The sequence below is a fragment of the Chrysochloris asiatica genome, unplaced genomic scaffold, assembly GCF_000296735.1.
Source record: "Chrysochloris asiatica unplaced genomic scaffold, ChrAsi1.0 scaffold00328, whole genome shotgun sequence".
NCBI lineage: Eukaryota > Metazoa > Chordata > Mammalia > Afrosoricida > Chrysochloridae > Chrysochloris > Chrysochloris asiatica.
The window spans coordinates 2,468,741-2,489,638 of NW_006408846.1; the positions used below are offsets into that span (position 1 = coordinate 2,468,741).

Genomic DNA, 20,898 nt, shown 5'->3' on the forward strand with positions numbered 1-20,898 from the left:
CTTTGAACCATAAGGTTGGCAGTTCAAATTCACCAGGTGTTGTGCCTTGAAAGCCCTACACAGGGTAGCTATGAGTCGGAACTGACTCTACTGTGCTTAACAACAACAAGAAGGAGAGAGTGCAATGTGTCATACCAACATCATAGCTTGAGACTTAACCAGGTTTTCATTCTCTGACAATATGACAAGCTGGGAAGTGACTAACATGTTACAGACTAAGGCTAATTCACTGGAAAATGAATTTTTTATGACTTTTTCTGTTCCCTGCTGTATTAACATTTGGAAGTATTTCATTCTGAACAAGCTAAATTCACAATGAAAACTTGACTATCTAAAATACTGGTTTGTCTATGTGAATAAACACAAGTGATTATTCACCAATATTAATATTATGTCTTTGCAGCTTTAGCTTGTCTGATGTTTCCTTATGTGCACAATTGTTAACCAGAATCACATTGTTTATCTTATAGCTGTGTGTGTGTGTACCTATAGGTGCATATATACACATAATAGCATAAAGTACATAGTAAGGCTAGTTATCTGAATTTCTTGCACAACTAATTAGCTTTTATGTAAGCTCAGTGTGCAAATCTTAAAGGCAAATCTTAAATGAAGCATGTCTTGTCTATTTCATCAATCCTCAGGACACCCTATAGTCTCCTGGAAACTGAAGCTGAGTGAGATCTGCCTAATTAATGTCTTTACTATAAAAAATGTTTGTTTTGCTCTTGAATGAGAATTAAGTGAATTACTTTTTATATCCTATCTCTGTAAAACAATTTTTTGCAGTCTATTTGGTTTCTAAGCTGTTTGAGTTTACAGCCCTGCTTTTCTTGTCACTCTGGTTGATTTCACATCTTCCAATACTAGCTACAGAGTCCTGGTGTGGTGCTGTGGGTTAATGTGCTGGACTGCAAAGTTGGTTTGAACTGCAAGATTGGTGGTTCAAGCTCATCAGTCACTCCTCGGAAATCCTATACAGAATCGTTATGAGTCGGAACCGATTTGACGGTACTTAACAAACAATACCAGCCATATCCTCTGACTCATAGCGACCCGTGCACAACAAAATGATACACTGCCTGGTCCTGTACCATTCTCACAATTGTTGTTCTATTTGAACTCATTAAAACTGAAGCAATCTATCTCATTGGGGTTCTTCCTCTTTTTTGCTTTATCAAGCATAATATACTTCTCCATGGACTGGTCCCTCCTGACAACATATCCAAAGTTAAAGAAACAAAGTCTAGTCATCCTCTCTTCTAAAGGAACCTTCTGGCTGTCCTTCCAAGAAAGATGTGCTTATTCTTCTGGCACTCCATGATACTTTCAATACTCCTCTCCAACACCAGAACTCAAATGCACCAGTTCTACTATAGTCTTTCTTATTTATTGTCCAACTTTCACATGCATATGAGGCCATTGAAAATACCATGGTTTGGGTCAGGTTCACCTTAGTCCTCAGAGTGGCATCTTTGTTCTTTGACACTTTAAAGAGGTCTTGTGCAAAAGATTTGCCTAATACATAAGTCTTTTGATTAATTGACTGATGTTTCCATGAGCATTGATTGTGGATCTAAGCAAAATGAAGTCTTGGATACCTTCAAACTTTCTCCATTTATCATGATGTTATTTATTAGTCTACTTGCGAGAATTTTAGTTTTCTTTACATTGAGGTGCAATCCATCCTGAAAACTGTATTCCTTGATCTTCATCAGTAAGTATTTTAAATCCTCTTCATTTCCAGCAAGCAAGGTTGTATCGTCTGTATAGCACAGATTGTTAATAAGTCTTTCTAAAATTCTGATGCCACATTTTTCTTCATTTAATCCAGTTTCTCAGATTATTTGCTCAGCATATAGATTGAATAAGTATAGTGCAAGAATACAACCTGGCACATACATTTACTGATTTAAATCATTCAGTATATCTTTATTCTGTTCTAACAACTACCTCTTTGTCCATGCACAGGTTCCTCATGAATACAATTAAGCATTCTGAAATATTCATTCTTTGCAATGTTATCCTTAGCTTGTCATGATACACACAGTCAAAAGCCTTTGAATAGTCAATAAAACACAAGTAAACATCTTTCTGTTATTCTCTGCTTTCAGCCAAGATGCATCTGACATCAGTAATTATTACTGATTCCATGTCCCTCATTCCATGTCCTTGTCTGAATCCAAGTTGGATTTCTAGCAGTTCCCCGTCAATGCACTGTTGCAATCATTTTCAAGTATGAAGACAGAAAAATTTTACTTGCAGGTGATACTAAAGATATTGTTTGATAATTTATGCATTCTGTTTGTTGAGCCACCTTTCTTTTGTATGGGCACAAATATGGATCTCTTCCAATTGGTTGGCCAAGTCACTGTTTTCCAAATTTCTTGGCATAGATGAACAAATACTTCCAGATATGCATCATTTTATTGAAACATTTCAATTTGTGTTCTGTCAATTCTTGGAGGCCTTTTACCACCCCCCAAGGCCTTCAGTGAAGCTTGGACTTCTTAGTTCGGTCCATTGGTTCTTGAGCATATGCTACCTCTTGATATGGTTGAGCATCAACCAATTCTTTTCAGTACGATGACTCTGTGTGTCTAATGCATCAAATCTGTTCTTGAGATGGTCTCTAAATCCAGATGAGATATGTGAAAACCAATCATATTTTGGTTTTCATATATTTGAATTAATTTTCTTCGGCTTCAGCCTGAACTTGCATATGAGCAATTGATGGTCTGCTCCACAGTCAGACCTGACCCTGTTTTGGCTGATAGGAGATAGAGCTTCTCCTTTGTCTTTCCCAAACTTGTAGTCAACTTGATTCCTATGTATTTCTTATGGTGAGGTCCATGTGTATAGTCTCCTCTATGTTGTTGAAAATAGATATTTGCAATGAAGAAGTCTTTCAAATTCTGTAATGCAATCTCCAGCATTATTCCTATCACTAAGACCATATTTTTCAACTACAGATCCTTCCTCCTTGTTTCTACTTTTCATATTACAATCACCAATAATTATCAATTCATCTTGATTGCATGTTTAATCAACGTTAGCCTGAAGAAGTTGGTAGAATTCTTCAATTTCATCTTCACTGTCTTTAGCGGTAATGTGTAAATTTGAATAATAATGGTATTAACTCTGGTCTTCCTTGGAGATGTATGAATATTATCCTAATACAGGCTAGCAAGTTGACACATGTTAACATGGGTGACAGGGCAGGCAATAAACAAAAGGGAAGTTAGCAGAGGAAACATATAGGTAGCAGGAGACACAGGGAGAAATGCAATAGTTTTAGTGAGTAGAGGTCAAGTCTATTAACTGTTGGTACATGGAGGGGATTAAAACCATGTAATGAAGCAACAATTAATAGCTCTGGTAGCATAATGGTTACAAAAAGGACAGCAGTTCAACACTACCAGCACTTCATGGGAGAAAGATGAGGTTTTCTGCTCCTGTAAAGATTTATAGCCTTGGAAACTCTGTACAGGGTCACTATGAATCGGAACCAACTTGGCAGCACTTAACAACAACAATGAAGCAAAGTATATGATATGTTGAATGTAAAACTGATGATCTGCTCTGTAAATCTGCACTCAGTTCACAACAAATAGTTTTTTTGGTTTTTGTTAAAGAAAAATACTGTAATTTTCCATATATGAATATGGAAATACTGTATGAAGCAACCTTGTATGATGAAACCTCTCAAGGATTTATCCATTCTCCATTATCAGTTTCATTCCTTTACAGTAATAAGGAGAACTATGAAAAGCAAACCAGGAAAGCAATATCATTTACAGTCACCTCTGAAAAGATGAAATACTTAGGAATAAATCTCACCAGAGAAACAAAAGATCGATACAAAAGAGACCTACAGTATGGAAGAATATACCAAGCTTATGGATAGGAGGACTTAACATTGTGAAATGCCAATACTACCCAAGCAATCTGTGGATATAATGTAATACCATTACAGATTTCAACGTCATTCTTTAAATATTTGGAAAAACTAATCCACTAACTTTATATGGAAAGAAAAGAGACATTGGATAACAAAGTATTAATAATAATAATAATAAAAAGAACAAGTTAGGAGACCTCTCATGTCCTGATCTCAAAACTTCTACACAGCCACAGTGGTCAAAACAGTCTTGTACTGGTACATTTAAGGCACAAAGACCAATGAAACAATTAAGAATCCAGAAGTAAATCCATCCTCCTACGGTCAGTTGATCTTCAACAAAAGACCAAAACACATCAAATAGGGAAACAATAGTATCTTGAACAAATGGTGCTGTCAAAACTGGAAATCTACTTGAAGAAGAATGAAACAATACCAATATCCCATACCACATACAAAACAAACTCAACGTGGATTAAACATCTAAATATGAAACTTAGAACTCTACTGATCAATGAAAAAATAGGGAAAAACTTTGGCACTCTGATACATGGTATAAATATACTATCAAATATAATCGACAATATACAAGCAGCAGAAGACAAAATAGGTGACAGGGATCTCCTAAAAATTAGACACTAATGTGCATCAAAAATTTTTGCCAAGAGTAAAAAAGAGAATTCACAGATTGGAGGAAAAACTTTGGCAATCATATGTCAGACAAGGGACTGCTCTTTAAATTTTATAGAACCCTTGAAATCCTCAACAAGAAGAAGATAACAATCCACTTTAAAAATGGACAACATGTACAGAGTTTCACTAAAAACAACATTCAGGTGGCCAAAAAACAAGATGAAATATTGGCACTCATTAGCTATTGTTAAATGCTGTTAAGTTGGTTTTGACTTACAGTGATCCTGTATAGATCTCTATGGTAGCAGTCTTTCTAGGTACCCTAGTCAGTATCTCAAGGAGCTCTGGTTGTGTAGTGGCTACGAATTGGGCTGCTAACCTCAAGATCAGCAGTTCGAGACTACTTTAAAGATGAGGCTTTCTGGTCCCGTAAAGATTTGCAGCCTTGGAAAGCCCATCCAGGGTCATTATGAGTCGGAACTGACTCCATGGCACACCACCACCACCATAGGGTTTCCAAGAAGCGACTGGTGAGTTTGAATTGCCTACCTTGTGGTTCAAACAGACCTTGCGGTTGAGTGCTTATCCTATGGTGCCATACCAGGACTTCATTATAGAGATGCAAACCAAAACAGTAATGAGATAGCATCATACCCCAGCACTGATGCAAAGTCCAACAAACAGTATATAACAAATGCTGGCAAGAGTGTGGAGAAATTGAAACTTACACTGTGGATGGGATTGCAAAATGGTGCAACCACTATGGAAAACAGTATAGTGCATCCTCAAAAACTTGGAAAAAGAAATACCATCTGACCCACAATCCCTCTACTTGGTATATATCCTGAAGAAATAAGAGCCTTAACATGAATAGATACAGGCACACACATGTTCATTACAGCACTATTCACAACAGCAAAAGGACAGAGAAAGCCTAAATACCCATCAGAAGGAGAATCTTTAAACAAATTTTGATATATGCACTTAATGGAATACTAAGCAACCTGGTATGGTGCTGTAGGATAAGCATTCAACTGTAAGGTCCATTTGAACCAAAGATCAGTGATTCAAACTCACCAGCCACTTCTTGGGAAACCTATACAGGGTTGCTATGGATTGGAACTGACTCAACAGCACTTAACAACAGAGCAACATTGAAGAATAATGATGAATCTGCGAAATTCCTCATAACATGGATGAACTTGGAGGACATTATGATGAATGAAATTAGTCAATCACAAAAGAACAAATATTGTATGTGACTAATGTTAGAAAAAGGAAAGAAAAGTTGTTGTTGTTTTTTTTTCTAAAAGAAACATTCTATGATGGTTACCAGGTTTGGGAGGGAAAATTATTCACTGGGTAGAGGGTAGATGCAAGTCAACTTGGGTGAGGGGGAAGGCAATATACAACAAGAGGAAGGTGGCAGAGGAAAGGTGAAGGAAGGCAGAGGAATGCAAGAGTTAAAGTGAATCGAGGTAAATTCTGCTCCAAGGAAGGGACTGCAATCATTGTAATGACCTGAAGTATATGATTTGTTGAATGCGGGATTGATCATCTATTCTGTAAACCTTCACTTAATTAAAAAAAAAAAAAAAAAGATCAAACGGCAACATTTACTTAAGGACAAAGTTCAGAACCATTGGGAAGTGGGGTTGGAAGGGAAATAGGAACCACAGGAATACAATGTGATAACTGTTGTTCTATGAAGGGGATTGCAATCATTGAGATGAAACAAAGTGTTTGATTTGTTTAATGTAAAACTGATGATCTGCTATATAAACCTTCACTCAATTCACAATAAAAGGTTTGGAAAAAAAAAAATGGAATCTTTCCACAGTTTTTTAAGCTCCCTCTATGTAAAGGAGCTCTGGTAGAGTAGTGGTTATGAATCGGGCTGCAAACAACAAGGTCAGCAGTTCGAAACTACCAGTGTTCCACAGGAGAAAGATGAGGCAACCACAAGGTCAGCAGTTCGAAACTACTAGTTGTTCCACGGGAGAAAAATGAGGGGTTCTGCTCCTGTAAAGATCCGTAAACCCTGTCACTATGAGTCCGAACCGACTCCACAGCACACAGCCACCAGCCAACCATGTAAATGAATGACTGTGACTGTGTTCCAATAAAACTTTATTTAAAGGACACTGAAATATGATTTTCACAAGTCATGAAATATTCTTCTGATTGCTTTTCCAATCATCTAAAATGCCTTTTATAAATGAGAAAAACAATCCAAACTTGCAGACCAGAAAAAAAAAACAAAACAAAAAAAAAACCCAGATGGCAAAATCAATTACCAACCCCAGATCTAAATTTGGTGGATCTCCCTGCTTTTAATCCTGCTCTAGCTTCTTCTCCCACTCTTTCTAGGTATTTTTATAAATCTAATGATATCACTCTCCAGTTCAAAGCTCTTCAGTGGCTCCCCACCATCTTAAGGGTAAAGTCTAAACTCTTTAGCATATTTGTTCTTACTGCTTTGAGCTTTCAAATCCATTCTGATTCATGATGATCTTTTATCTTACAGAGTAGAAATCCTATTTCTTATCCTCGGCTGCAATCTTTATGATTACCAAACCTTGTATTCAGTGCTACCCACGGATTTTAAACCACCAACCTTTTGGTTACCAGCCAAATGTAACCATTTGGATCACTCAGGAACCATTAGCATAACACATAGACCTTTATGTAGTCTGACTCCTCTATTATTTTTAGCATGATCTTTCTACCAGTTTCTCTACTGCCTGTCCATGTTTAAAGACTCAGTTTAAATGCTACCTTTCTTAAGATGATAATCCTAACTCTTCTCTCCCCAAGATAAAAGTCCTACCTTTGTATACCTACTACACCTCACAAGTTTCTGTAATAGTTCCAATAACACTTTAATGCATTCATTTGTTTGCCTGACAACGAATTCTTCATACTATGCTCAAATATTTAAAAATGAATATAATTTATTTCTTTTGCCCAAGCTTTATGCACAGCATCCTACACTTCATAAATGCTTAATTAATATTTGTTGAATGAATGAATACATGGATTCCCCCAAATAAAATACAAATAGAGGAAATAATAATCACGTTTTTATTGTTATGAGCTCTGGAGTTGATTTTGACTGTAACCCAGAGTACAACTACTCCGTAGTGTTTTCTGGGCTGAACTCTTTATACGAGCAAACTCTGGTCTTTTCTCTCAGAGAGGCTGATAGGTTCAAACCACCAGCCTTTCCTTTAGAAGTTGAGCATTTAACCACATTTATTGAATTTCAGTATTTTAGCTTATTTGTCACCAGAGTTCTCTGAGGTAACCACTGCTATTTGCACTTTAAGACATCGAGGCACAGAAATGCGAAACAACTGTTCACATAGCTAGTGTATCACATTCCAGCTGTTGGCCTCCATGTTTGAAGCAAAAGAAACTGATAAAGATCTAAAGAACATAACATTTTGGGATCTTAAATCCTTTAACAAAACTGCCAGTTAGTCAACTTTGTTGTTGTTAAGTGCCATCGAGTTGGTTCTGACTCACAGCAGCTCTGTATAGAGTTTCTCAAGAGTGGTTGGTGAGTTTGATCCAGTGTTTTATTCTACAGTGCCACAGGATTCTGGAAATGCCTTCTATTTCATTTGGGTACATGGAATGTATAAGTAAGTAAAAATTATATAAAATGTACATTTAAGATTTGTTCACTGCATTGTATGTAAATTATTCCTCAAGTTAAATTAAAAAAGAAGTTTTCCTATTTTTCTCATCTTCTTGCACTAAGCCTTTCTAGTCCCTTCAACAAATGCTTCCTTAAATTTGATTTCTTCATGTTTAAAGTTAAACTTCATGCTGTTTGCCCTAGCTTTGAATAAACTTCATATTTACCTCTGGTAGGCGAGACCTCTTGCTCCCTCTTCCCGTATCCCATGTAACAGTTAAAAGAGTCTGATGTTCTGAAATAATCTAAGTACAACTTTAAATGTAGTATTACTAGTATATTGACTGTTACTAGAAACAAGTCCTGGTATGGCATTCCTGGGGTGGCACTATAGGATCAGTACTGGATTGTGAACCACAGGGTCAACGGTTGAAACCCACCAGCTGTTCCTCACGAATCCTGTAGAGGGTCCCTATGGGTTGGAATCGACTTGAGGCGCTTAACAGCAACAACAACAACATGGCATTGTAGGATAAGCACTGGACCCGCAAGTCAAGGGCAGTTTGAACCTCAAGGTCAGCCATTCAAGCTCACCTCCTCAGAAACCTTAAAAAGGGTGGCTGAGTTGGAACTGACTCAATGGCACTTAACAACAACAACTAGTGTTGACAGCTTTATCTGATTAGAGTAACAGCTAAGGTCAAAGTAAGAGAATTAGAAGAGGTGCCACATTTCTCCCTCCCCCATCATCCTTGTGACCCACTAAGCCACTCACACTCTTCTTCCTCATTCTCTAACACCTACACAGCTACCCTGGAACCCTTGATTCCAGAGCCATTCTATACATGTGCTAAACTTTGCTAGGCATTCCTAGATGTTCTTCCCCCAGGGGGGCCTACACCTAACAAGAAGTGAAAAGAGAAATCCTTTTTGCACTTTGTGTCAAAGATCCCTGAGGGTAGGGTGGGAAACTGGGAGTAGTATTCTGGTAACCTTGGAGTTGCTCAAAGTCAGGACTCTTTTTGACATTTCTGGTTGATGGTTTACATTTTTGAAGTCTCTGCTAGGAGATCTTGTTAAGTGCTAAGTGCCTTCAAGTGGATTCCAGCCCATAGCAACCCTGTATAGGGTTTCCAAGGAGCAGCTGGTGAGCTTGAACCAACAACCTTGCAGTTCAAATGACTTTGCAGTCTGACTCATTAGCCCACAGCGCCACACCAGAATGCCAAAGGTTTTGGTAAACAACAAAAATCCTGTCCTCAAATGTTACAAACTTTTAGTTAATGAAAGGTGTTCTGACAGACTCAAAGCTGAGACACAGAAATCTGGCTTTGTTTTCCTTTCTTTTTTTTTTTTTTTGAGAGCTATTGGAATTCTCTAATTTTATTAATATGTTTCAGTCACTGGAGTTAATTAATTTCATAATATATAGTAATAGTTTTTCCTATTGACAAGCACTGTATTAGAACAGTGTTTCTTAAACTTTAGTGTACATAAGAATTGTTGCTGTTGTTGTTAAGTGCCCTTGAGTTGGTACCAACTCAGTGACCCTGTATAGGGTTTCTGAGAAGTGGCTGGTGAACTTGAATCACCTACCTTGTAGTTGAAAGTGACCTTGTAGGTTCAGACCATAAGGTTGGTTCAAGCTCATCAGCAACTCCTGGGAAACCCTACGCAGGGTCGCTATGGATTAGAACCAACTCAATGGCACTTAACAACAACCCAAAAAGCCTGATTGAAACTGGTAACTGCTATGGGAGAGGTTAGAAAGCTTAGAAGAGGGTCACCATCTAAAGTTGTTTTCAAGTGGCCTGGAGTCTGTTACGATTCATAGTAACCCTATATAGGGTTTCCAAGGAGCGGCTGATGGGTTTGAACTGCCAATCTTGAGGTTAGCAGCCCAGTATTTATCCTACAGCACCACCCCAGAACTCCATTTAAGGTAACATGAGTCAAAACTAAAAATAAAGCAAAGAACTTGGAGAGAAACTTTCATGGCAGTGGAATATAAAACTGGCTTGAGAGGCAAGGAAGGAACAGATAAGGGAGTGTCCTCTGTTTCATGGGATCTGAATTTAGAAAAGATTTTAAGCAGAGAGATATTGTGATTTAATTTGAAACAACAAGAAGTCTGATGGTACATTGTGGAAGGTCTACTGATGGCAAGGAAACTGTGAACTTGTAGACAAGAGACACTATGTGAATAAGGGTAAGAGGAATGATACTGGACACCCAGGGGGGAGACTGAAAAAAATCTCCGGAAGTAAAATGATCAACACATGGTTATTGATTGACTGTGAGATGTTAGAAAATAGGAGTCAAGGATGTTGCACATATTTGGATTTCAGAACTTGTGATCATGGAAACGCCATAGATGAAACAAGATTGGCCGGAAGTAGTTATTTAAACAGGATGAGTAAGTGAAGGTTCTTCACATTGTTGACTACACTTGTTCTAAATTTTTATAATAAAAAAAAAAGGTTTAGAAAAAAATGTGTGGGACAAACAGTTAAGCACCTGACTGCTTATCCAAAGATTACATTTGGAACACACCTAGTGGTGCCTCAGAAGAAGTTCTGAGGACCTGCTTCTGAAACTCTTGAGAAAAGCTTATGGAATACTGTTCTACTCTGCAACACATGAGGTTAGAATCAACTCAACGGAAACTGGCTTGTTTTTGGATTTAAGGAGAAAGTGTGCTTGTGCTCTTTTGCTGCATCAAGGAAAAGAAGTGGAACAATTGCTTTGTAATTCCTTTTGTAAGTTTTGACTTTTTTTTATAGTTCACAAAAACATAAGTGATTTGAGAGTTAATCAACCTTCCAGAGTAGTATTGTAAATTACAGTCACCTCTTGTAGGAGGAGCCCTGGTGGCACAGTGGTAAAAGCTTCAGGCTGCTAACCAACACGGTGTGGTTTCAACCCATCCACTGATGTGGCAGGAGCGCATTACATCCTTGGAAGCTCTATGGGAGCCATTCTACTCTGTCCTATGGAGTCACTAAGAGTCAAAATCGTGGTGGTCATTGTGTGCCACCTATTCAGTTCTGACTCATAGTGATCCTGTATAGAGTTTCAAAGACTGTAAATCTTTATGGGAGCAGAAAGCCTCATCTTTCTTCTGAGGAGTGACTGGTAGATTCGAACTGCCGACCTTGCAATTAGTAGCCCAGCTCAGTACTTCACTCTGACACCAGGGCTCTATGAATCAGAATGGCAGTGTGTTTTTTTTTTCTAGAAGAGCTCCAGGCTCATTGAATTCAGATTAGGGAACCTGAGGCAAAGAATCCTACAACTTTGCTGTTTTTGAAGGTGATTTAGTTTGTCACATTGAATTTCACTGTAGTATTTAAATGTAAGGAAGCACTCTTATTTGCTTACAAAGCCCAAATTCTCATTTAAGCCATTCCTTCATCAGGAAATAATTATTAAGTATCTGCTATTTGTCAGATATTGTTTTAGAACAATAGACCCCAAATTTAAGCATGCATAAGAATTTCCTGGAGAACTTGTCAAAACCCAGATTCCTGGTCCTCACCACAAATTCTTGTTCAACCACTCAGTGTGAAGCTCTCCACTTTGTATCTCTAGCAAGCTCCTATAGGAGGCTGATATTATTGATAGTCTGTGGACCAGTTTTAGGACTGGGGATACCACACTAAAAAGAAATAGCTAAACTCAAAATAGTTGTCCTCATGGAGTTTATATTCAAGTGTGCGAATATAGATGATGGATGGACAGAAGGTGTATGTACTATGAAGACTAATAAAATAGAGGAGAGATTTGTATGCTAGTATTACCTTGTCAATATCTTCACTAGAGAGTGGACGATATTGAAAAGGTGATTGTTGTTGTTGTTAAGTGCTGTCCAGTCAGTCCCGACTCATAATGACCCTGTATAGGGTTTCCAAGGAACTGCTGGAATACAAGTCTAAATGGAGTAAGATATGAAACCAGTTAGATTTCTGGAGAAGAGTGATCTAGAGAGACACAAAGAACCAAAGCTCTGATTCGGGAGCTTCCCTAACTTGTTTGAAAATCCTCAAAGAGTTCATGGGGTGGGAAGAAAACAAGTCAGAGAGGAAAATTGCAAGGCCAGATGGAAGACCTTTGTGAACAGAAAAAAGCCAAAGAAGGGTTTTGAGTGACATACACACCAATGGCATACAAGTCATTGAAAATCTTCTGTCATGCAACGTGTTCTGTTTTTTTCCAAAAGAAATACCCTACCAGTGAAAAAAAAAAAACAAATATGAAGGGAAAAACAAGTAAAAGAAAGACATCATTGTATTCTTTATGTATTTTGGAAGTATTGTCAACAAAGATGGTTTTATGACCTGATCAGGGGGGAGGGGGAAATTCTCATGATTGAAATGGAGGATGCTATGGGAGAAGCCTGTCTATGAAGGAACATTGGGGTTTGTTTGAAAATATTAAGTTTTGAGATGCTTATTAGACATGCCTATGGAATCCTGGTGTGGCACTGTAAGATAAGCACTGGACCACAAGGTAGATTTGAACTGCAAGGTCGGCAGTTCAAATTCACCAACTGTTCCTCAGAAACATTACACAGGGTCGCTAAGAGCCAGAACCAACTTGATTGCACTTAACAATAGCAACATTAGACATCCAGGAGTCCTGGTGTGGTGCTGTAGAATAAACATTGGACCACTAATGCCAAAATTGGTAGTTCAAACCCACCAGCTGCTTCTCAGAAACCCTATACAAGGTTGCTATGAGCCAGAACAACTCGACAGCATGTTTACACACACACTACAAAGTCTTATGACTGACTCCTGGTGTGGTGTTATAGGATCAGCACTGGACTGTGAACCACAAGGTCCTTTAAAACTCTATATAGAGAGGGTCATGACGAGTGGGAACAGATGGCACTTCACAACAACAGAATCTTAAGACAGGATGAGTTCACAAAGGTAGTTCAGGTAGATAGAATATTTGCTTTCTAACTTAAAATTTACTGCTTTTTCCATCAAATTTCTGTTCTTTCCTGGTTTGTCTTGGTAGAAAGGAAATGACAATCGTGAAGACTATAGACATACAGCCCACCCCTCCATTCTTAGGCTGTAGACATCAAATTGAAGTGGAACTATTTAATTCATTATTGACTCATCACTGATTTCACTCTTTACACCACTGAGCACTTGGATTTACTTGTGTATATCCAAGCTGGTAGTCATTCACTTATTTTTATTTAATTCTCATATATATGTTTCTATTCCTATTTCTCTCATTACATCATTTCACTGTACCTAATAAACACCTAATTAGTTGTTTCTTATTGAGTAATCAATATATACATTAGTATATGTGTATTGTTGTTAAGTGCCTTTGAGTTGGTTCTGATTTATAGCGACATTGTGTAGCGTTTCCAAAGTGGCTGGTGAGCTGGCACCACCGACTTCGCAGTTCAAACTGACCCTGCACTCCAGTGCATTAACCCACAGTGTTAATGAGCAATAAATTCTGAGTTAGAAAACAGATTGTGTGGCCTAATGTGTGTTTTGCATCTATAAATAAAGAATAAATTTTATCTTTAATTAATTTTCATTTATTTTGCTTTTTTTTTTTTCTTTCTCAGGCAATCTTTTTAGAATGAAATGTGAAGTCAGGATTTCAGTGAATTAGTTTTACATTTTCAGTTCCAGACCTCAGCTCATTATAATCCAGCCCACCCATCCCCTCCTCCACCTGCACAGCTCATCCTCCCAAATGCAGTCTCCTACAGCTTCCAAAGCATTCTCAACCTTATTCAAATGGCTTTCCATGGCAAAGAATGCCTTAAATCGACCTTCTAGTTACCAGCCCCCTTCCCTTCCTTTGGTCTTTCACACCAGAGACTCTCACCCTAGATTCAATGGGACTGGATGGGGGGATGGGATGAATTCACCCCAACTTTCATGCAAAGACCCCCCAGTTGGAAAAAAACAAAGCTTCCCAGTACTAGCAGTTGAGAGAGCAGCAGGCCAACCCAGGTATTTGAAGGCCCTGACTACTCTATTCACTGGTTGAGAGGTTGTTGTTGAGTGCTGTCGAGTCAATTCCAACCCATAGCAAACCTGTACAGGGTTTCCGAGGAGTGGCTGGTGAGCTTGAACCACTGACCTTGCAGTTCCAACGACTTTGCAGTCTGAGGCATTAGCCCACAGCACCACACCAGAAGTCCCTATTTAAAAATAAATCACATCCTACTTCTAATGGGACTGAGACTATCTGCTTGAACCTCAATGAATCAAATTCCATTCACCCTCTCCCTGCTACCCCTGTTCCTACTCTTTTCACCTCCAGAACAATGATTTGATTAGACAAAGAAAAAGTTTTGCTGAGTGTCATCCACCTGCTTTGAACTTGGCAATATTCCTCCTACCCTTTCAAGTTCACATCTTTGCACTGTGAACAAAACTCAGAAGCAAAGCTAGCAGCTGTCCATGGAGACCCAAGCAGAAAGTGAATGGCAAGATTAATCTTAGAATGAGTCTTAGAAAAATATGTAATTGAGATTTGCTATGTGTGGGAAATTGTCAATAGCAAAGAAATCTTATCTTCCTTGAATATTGCATTTAGAAATGAAGAGGAAGATTGAAAGCTGTTAACTGTTAGTGTTGTCCATTACTACATTACTGATGGAATTTCACCTCTAGAAACTTGGTTCCTCTGGAAAATATGCCAAAAAAAATTGGACAGGGATAAGACCTGAATATGGGGTTAAGATTGAAAGACATGGCAATAGGCAAAGCTTAAGATGGAAAAGCTAATCAAAGAAAAAGTCAGGGGACAAAGGTCAAAGGATGATCAACTGGGAAAGACCAGAGGACAAAAACTGTTTCAAATATTTTGGTAATTCTATGCTTTTTATCTTCTTCCTTTCAATTGGATTGGTTTGTTGTTAAGTGCCCTCGAGTCAGTTCAGATACATAGTGACCCTGTATAGGGCTTCCAAGGAGCAGTTGATGGGTTTGAACCATTGATATTGTGGTTCACAGTCCAGTGCTGATCCGACAGCACCACACCAAGAGTCCTGGGTTGGTTTTGTGGCCAATTAAAAGGATCCCTGGTGGTGCCAACAGTTAAAAGTCTAGGCTACTATTAACTGCAAGTTTGGTGTTCCAACCAGCAGTGGCTCCACAGGAGAAAAGATCTGATGATCTTCCATAAATATTACAGCCTAGAAAACAATCTAAGGAGCTCTGGTAGCATAGTGGTTATGAATCAGGCTGCAAACCTCAAGGTCAGCAATTCGAAAGTACCAGCTGTTCCACGGGAGAAAGATGAGGCTTCCTGCTCCCGTTTTCATTCTATCATGTTGCTCATTTGATTAAACTGGAAATCATAACAAAAAGGTCATTTCCAACTTGGGGGACCTAGGCACAGGATCCTAATGAGACTTCTCTGATATGTCAAATACGATGTATATTTCACACTTTATCTTCCTTAATTCTTGCAATGATCCACTGACTTATGACCCCTAGTTACAAATGAGTAAACAGACTTAATAAGTATGTGGGCCAAAATTCTATACTGTATCTTGGGCATAAAAGCTAATTTAAAATTTTCCATAATTGTTCACAGAAATCACCAGAACGTATTTGTTAAAAGGTTGCAACTCCTTTGAGTCTCTGTGAGTTGGGGTTCCCTAGATGGCACCTAATAACAGTCCTGATAAAATTGAAACACAAGATGGGAGTTGGAAACAGTACTACAATGATGTTTGTATTTTAATGTGATCTTAGTGAATCAAAAAGAAAATGGAGCTAATTGAGGCGTTTGTCAAGGGTTGGCAGTCTTTGAGACACTAATGTCAATGGTTCAAATCCACTATCCATTCTATGAAGAAAAAAAGAGGCTGTCTGCCCCCCAAAAAGACTGAGAGTTTTGGAAACCCTGAGGAAAAGTTCTATCCTACCCTGCAGGGTCATTATGAGTCAGAATGGACTCAATCATAGTGGGTTTATTTTAGTGTCCTTATGCAAGTTTCAATAATTGAATTTGAGGGGTAACTTATTTAACAGGTAGAAACATGGTGAACGTGTTGTAAGTATTTAATTGTTGGGTTTACCTTGTCTGTTTTTTGGCCCCAGGTTCCTAGTTCCTTCTCCACCCAGTCTGGGTTATCCTGCAGCTCTACTTTCAGGAACTTTTGCATTACAATGGCCTTGATGAGACTGGCAGACAGGATTAACTGGGAATTCGCCGGGGTGTGTGAAGGACTGAGGGTGGCCAGAAGGGGCTGGTCTAAGGCCTTTGCTATATACTGAGCCTTCATTTATAAGTTCAGACTTCAGATTCTTTTTTGCTGCATGGGGCTCGTCTCCAGTTGCTATTAAGACAATTCTCTTCACCTCAGTCTTTTAATGCTCTTTATATTTTGAGGACTTTCAAATTATACACTCAAAAACACCTTTCAATTTGACTTTGGTTTACTCAGTCTAGGTCTTTTTTTTTTTTTTTTTTTCTCTCCCTCCCTTCTACTCAACAACATGAGTGTGGCGGATCTAATTTCTCAAAGCCTACCTGAGGCTTGTGATTCTAGAGTCTCTTCACCATTATCTACAATTTTGGAGGCTGAAAAAAATGATATATCCTTGCAAATGTCGTCTGTGGAGGCACTCTACTCAGATACTGGTAAGAAAAAATAGACACTTTTGACTAAGGAAAGATAAAAGGATTGAGGGTCTTCCATATCTCTGGAACAATTCTATCTCTAATATAAGCAGGGGCTGTTATCTATTAAGCCTCTTGACACCCTCTTTCAATTGTAACTTGTGACTCGTGCCTTAAATATGTCCCACGTGTCGATTAGGTAGGACTAAGTGGCAAGAGCACAGCCAGCGGTTCAACTGTGTTCCTGCTGGTTATTGAGAACCTGTGAACTTGGATACTGTGGGAGGAATACGAATGTGTTTTTATAATAATTAAATGAGTTGATGCATAAATCTTTATTAAAACATTACAATACTGAGTAAGTACAAAGTTGTCAGTAAATGTTCTGCTCATTGGTCAGAACACATTGATAAGTTGAGCATTTTGTCTATTATTCAGTGTCAGGCAGGGCATGGCTAGTTACTATCTTGTCTAGAAGCATTTTACTGTATTTAAAATAAAGACTGATAGTTGGCTCTTCTCCTACCCTTTGGGTGCATGGATAATATTGAGCTCTTGAGTTTGAGTATCTGCTATGTTCTACCTAACATTTCCAGTTCTCTTAAAACTCAAAAGAAGTGTTCACACCACTTTATGGTAAAAACAATTTCAGAAAGTTTAATCCGCTTATCAAAGTGGCTAGAGGTGGGATTTTTCAGTTTGGCTAATAATTCTAAATGGTAGTTGAGGAATAAATGAGCAAAATGACAGTTTTTGAGTGTTGGATTTTAATATGCAACTTTTCTAAGCTTCGTGTCACTCTCCTTGTTTTTTATAATTATTTCAAGCATTGGAGAAACAGGGTGCTGGGTTGAAATACTTAACTTGTGGACCAGTGTTTGTCTAACAGTGCCACACCAGGACTCCTTTTTAGTTGTTGCCAATATCGGTTCTGACTCATAGAGACCCTCTTTAGGGTTTCCCAGGAGCGGCAGCTGAGTTTGAATCGTCGACCTTCCAGTTAAAACCTTGTGGTCCAGGATCATTAATGGAAGACTTTTTCTTAGGGCTACTGGCAAGAAACATGAAACTGAATTTTTACCATGGTGCTGTGGGTTAATGCAATGGATTGCAAAGTTCGTTTGAATTGTAAGGTTCACTGTTCAAGCTCACTGGCTGCTTTTTGAAAACCCTATACAGGATGGAATTATTTTGGAGATAAGGTCACAGTAAAGGCAAAGTGGATTGAGATGGAAGCCAACCAATTCACATCTGCAAATCCCATTCCTGTATTTAGAAATAACCAGGGCAATGAATTGCTGCTTTTGTAGGGTATCCAGAATCTGTATGCTAGTGAAAATTATATATGTAGTGCCGAGTACGGTTACAGATAAATCACATCTGGTTTGCGTTAGGCGATCACCATCTGAATTGAATAACACTGGAAAGTCCTGACCATCAGCGTGTAATAAAAGATGGTTGGTTGCCAAAGACTTATGTGGCCCGAGGTTTGAATTGAATTCCTTCTCTGCTTTTCAGCAATGTATGTATGATGTTGGTCACATTGTTAAAAACCTCTGAGCTTTTTCCCATTATATGTTAAAATGGAGATCATTGATAAGCGCTCAGTAACAGGCCCTTCAGAATTACTTGATGCTTACCTAGCTTTGGGGGGTTGTAAGAGTTATGAAAATACTTTGAAAACAATGTTTGTAAATAAATGCTTTTGTATTTGAAAATGTTTATACTAGAGAAATGTTATTTTGTTTATTCCCAACAGTATCTCCTCTTCCTGCTTCCATAGGTCTGCTTCTTCAGGATAGTCCTGATTCTTCCACCAGTCCCAAAGTAAAACTGCCCACTTCTATAGAGAAAAGCACAATGAAGGAAGGGAAAGGCCTGGGCAAGAAACAAAAGGTCAGAACTGTGTTTTCTCAGATGCAGCTGTGCATACTCAAAGACAGATTTCAGAAACAGAAATACCTCAGCCTTCAGCAGATGCAAGAACTTTCTGAAGTCCTGAACCTTAGCTACAAACAAGTAAGGTTCCTTTTTGTAAGACAATAACATCTTTGTGGCTGTACCCACAAGCCTCTACACACACACACACACACACACACACAGATTAATTTAAATAGGAGAATGGGTTTGGTTTCCTGACCACCTTTTGGTATATATATTTATTGGCCTTTTTATTCCTGTCAATTGCATTCATTTCCTTTATCTTTTCTATCTAATGTTCACTTTTTAAAATGGATTTATCAGATCCTCATCCCTGTATGGCGTAGTGGTTTATGAATCAGGCTGCTAACTTCAAGGTCGGCAGTTTGAAACTACCAGCTGTTCTGCAGGAGAAAGATGAGGTTTTCTGCTCCTGTAAAGATTTGCAGCCTCAGAAACCCTGTGCAGGGTCACTGTGAGTCGGAACCGACTCCACAGTACTCAACAACATCCCTGTATCAATTATGTATCTTTTTAAATTTTTTCTTACTCAAGAGTCTATAAGCCATCTGGAAATCTCCCTTAGTTTGATGTACTTTGGAGTATAACTTGGTATTTTCATAATTTCTGAACTTGAAATTCCACCATCATTATACACTTTAAATATAAATAAGCTTGTATATGAGGGTAGATTGAGGATGACTGACTAACATGTGGATGTGGTTATTTGCAGTCCAGTGAATTACAATTCATAGTGACCCCTGTATGGGTTTTCCAAGACTAAATGTGCAAGAGCCAGAAATCTCCTCTTTCTCCAGAGCAGTGGCGCCTGGTGGGCTCGAACCCCACCCCCCCCAAGACCTTAAGTGCCATCAAGTCAGTTCCGACTCATAGGAACCCTATATAGGATTTTGAGGAACTCAGCTAAACTTGTGGTTCAAACCAACTCTGTGGTCCTGTGCCTTATCCCATAGCACCATACCCTATAAAAAAGCAAGATAAAAAATTTCCATGAAAATTTCCTGGTGTGTGTAGTGAGTTTTTATTTTATTAAATAAGCAGCCAACTAACTCCAGGTATTTTGGGTATTTATTCTCAGAAAGATTGGTTCAGGTTTTTTTTTTTTTAAAGAAAGGATCCAGACATTAAAATTTTTGTACCTGAACTTTCGGTATGTTTGTGCTTGTTTGGGTTGCTTTCAACTGGCAGGAATAAAAGAACAATATTACTTACCCTATATGGAATAAAAGAGTAATATTCTTACACATCTGTCTTTCTTAGTCTCTTATGTTTGCCTCATCTTTTCCTATAGGTTAAGACCTGGTTCCAAAACCAAAGAATGAAATGCAAGAGGTGGCAAAAAAACACCAAATGGCCAAATAGTAGCAATGGTGTGGCTCAGGTAATAGGAAAGTTTCTTTCTGTTCCTACTGTTTTCTTTCAATGAATTTTGTATTCATCCCTGAAACATACAAACCTTGAGCCACAGGCAATTCTAATAATCCACAATTCTTTTTCAGAAGGTCTCCGTGCCTGCTGAATACCTGGACCTCTGTGCTTCCTATCACCAGGGATACCTGCCTTCTGGAAACCTTCCAATGTGGAGCAACCAGACCTGGAGCAGCCAAACCTGGAGCAACCAGACCTGGAGCAGCAGCCAGGCTTGGTGCACCCAAGCTTGGAATAACCAATCCTGGAACACTCAGGCCTGGAACAACCAGTCTCAGATCTGTGGGGAGGAATTCCTTCTGCCCCAGTTCCAGCAAAATTCTGCCAGTGATTTGGAGGCCTCACAAACCATAGATTTATTCCTAAATGACTCCATGAACATACAACCTGAAGAGGTGTGACAAGGGCATAGAATTCCATGTCAATCTCTGGGCAGTGGTTGCATTACTTCCTTTATTGTTGTTAAGTGCCATCAAGTTGATTCTGACTCATAGGGACCCTGTACAGTATTTCCAAGGCTGTAAATCTTGACAGGAGTAGAAAGCCTCATCTTTCTCCCACGAAGCGGCTGGTAGTTTCAAACTGTTGACCCTAAGGTTCGCAGCCCAATTCGTAACCACTATGCTATCAGAGCTCCTTTATCGTAGGACTTCTTATTTCAGAACTATATATCACTACTGCCTTGATATCCTGGTTTTTATTGTGTAGATTTTGTTGAGTGCAGTGGGTTCCG

The 20,898-nt window shown here is 38.6% G+C and overlaps 1 protein-coding gene across 1 annotated transcript; it reads left to right on the plus strand.

Annotated features, from left to right (window-relative positions):
* The first annotated feature begins 16,672 nt into the window (after window positions 1-16,672).
* Window positions 16,673-20,566, plus strand: NANOG (Nanog homeobox). Its single transcript, XM_006875491.1, has 4 exons — window positions 16,673-16,817; window positions 18,556-18,815; window positions 20,029-20,118; window positions 20,237-20,566. The coding sequence occupies exons 1-4, from the start codon at window positions 16,673-16,675 to the stop codon at window positions 20,564-20,566; spliced, it is 825 nt and encodes a 274-aa protein (XP_006875553.1).
* Window positions 20,567-20,898: the final 332 nt, after the last annotated feature.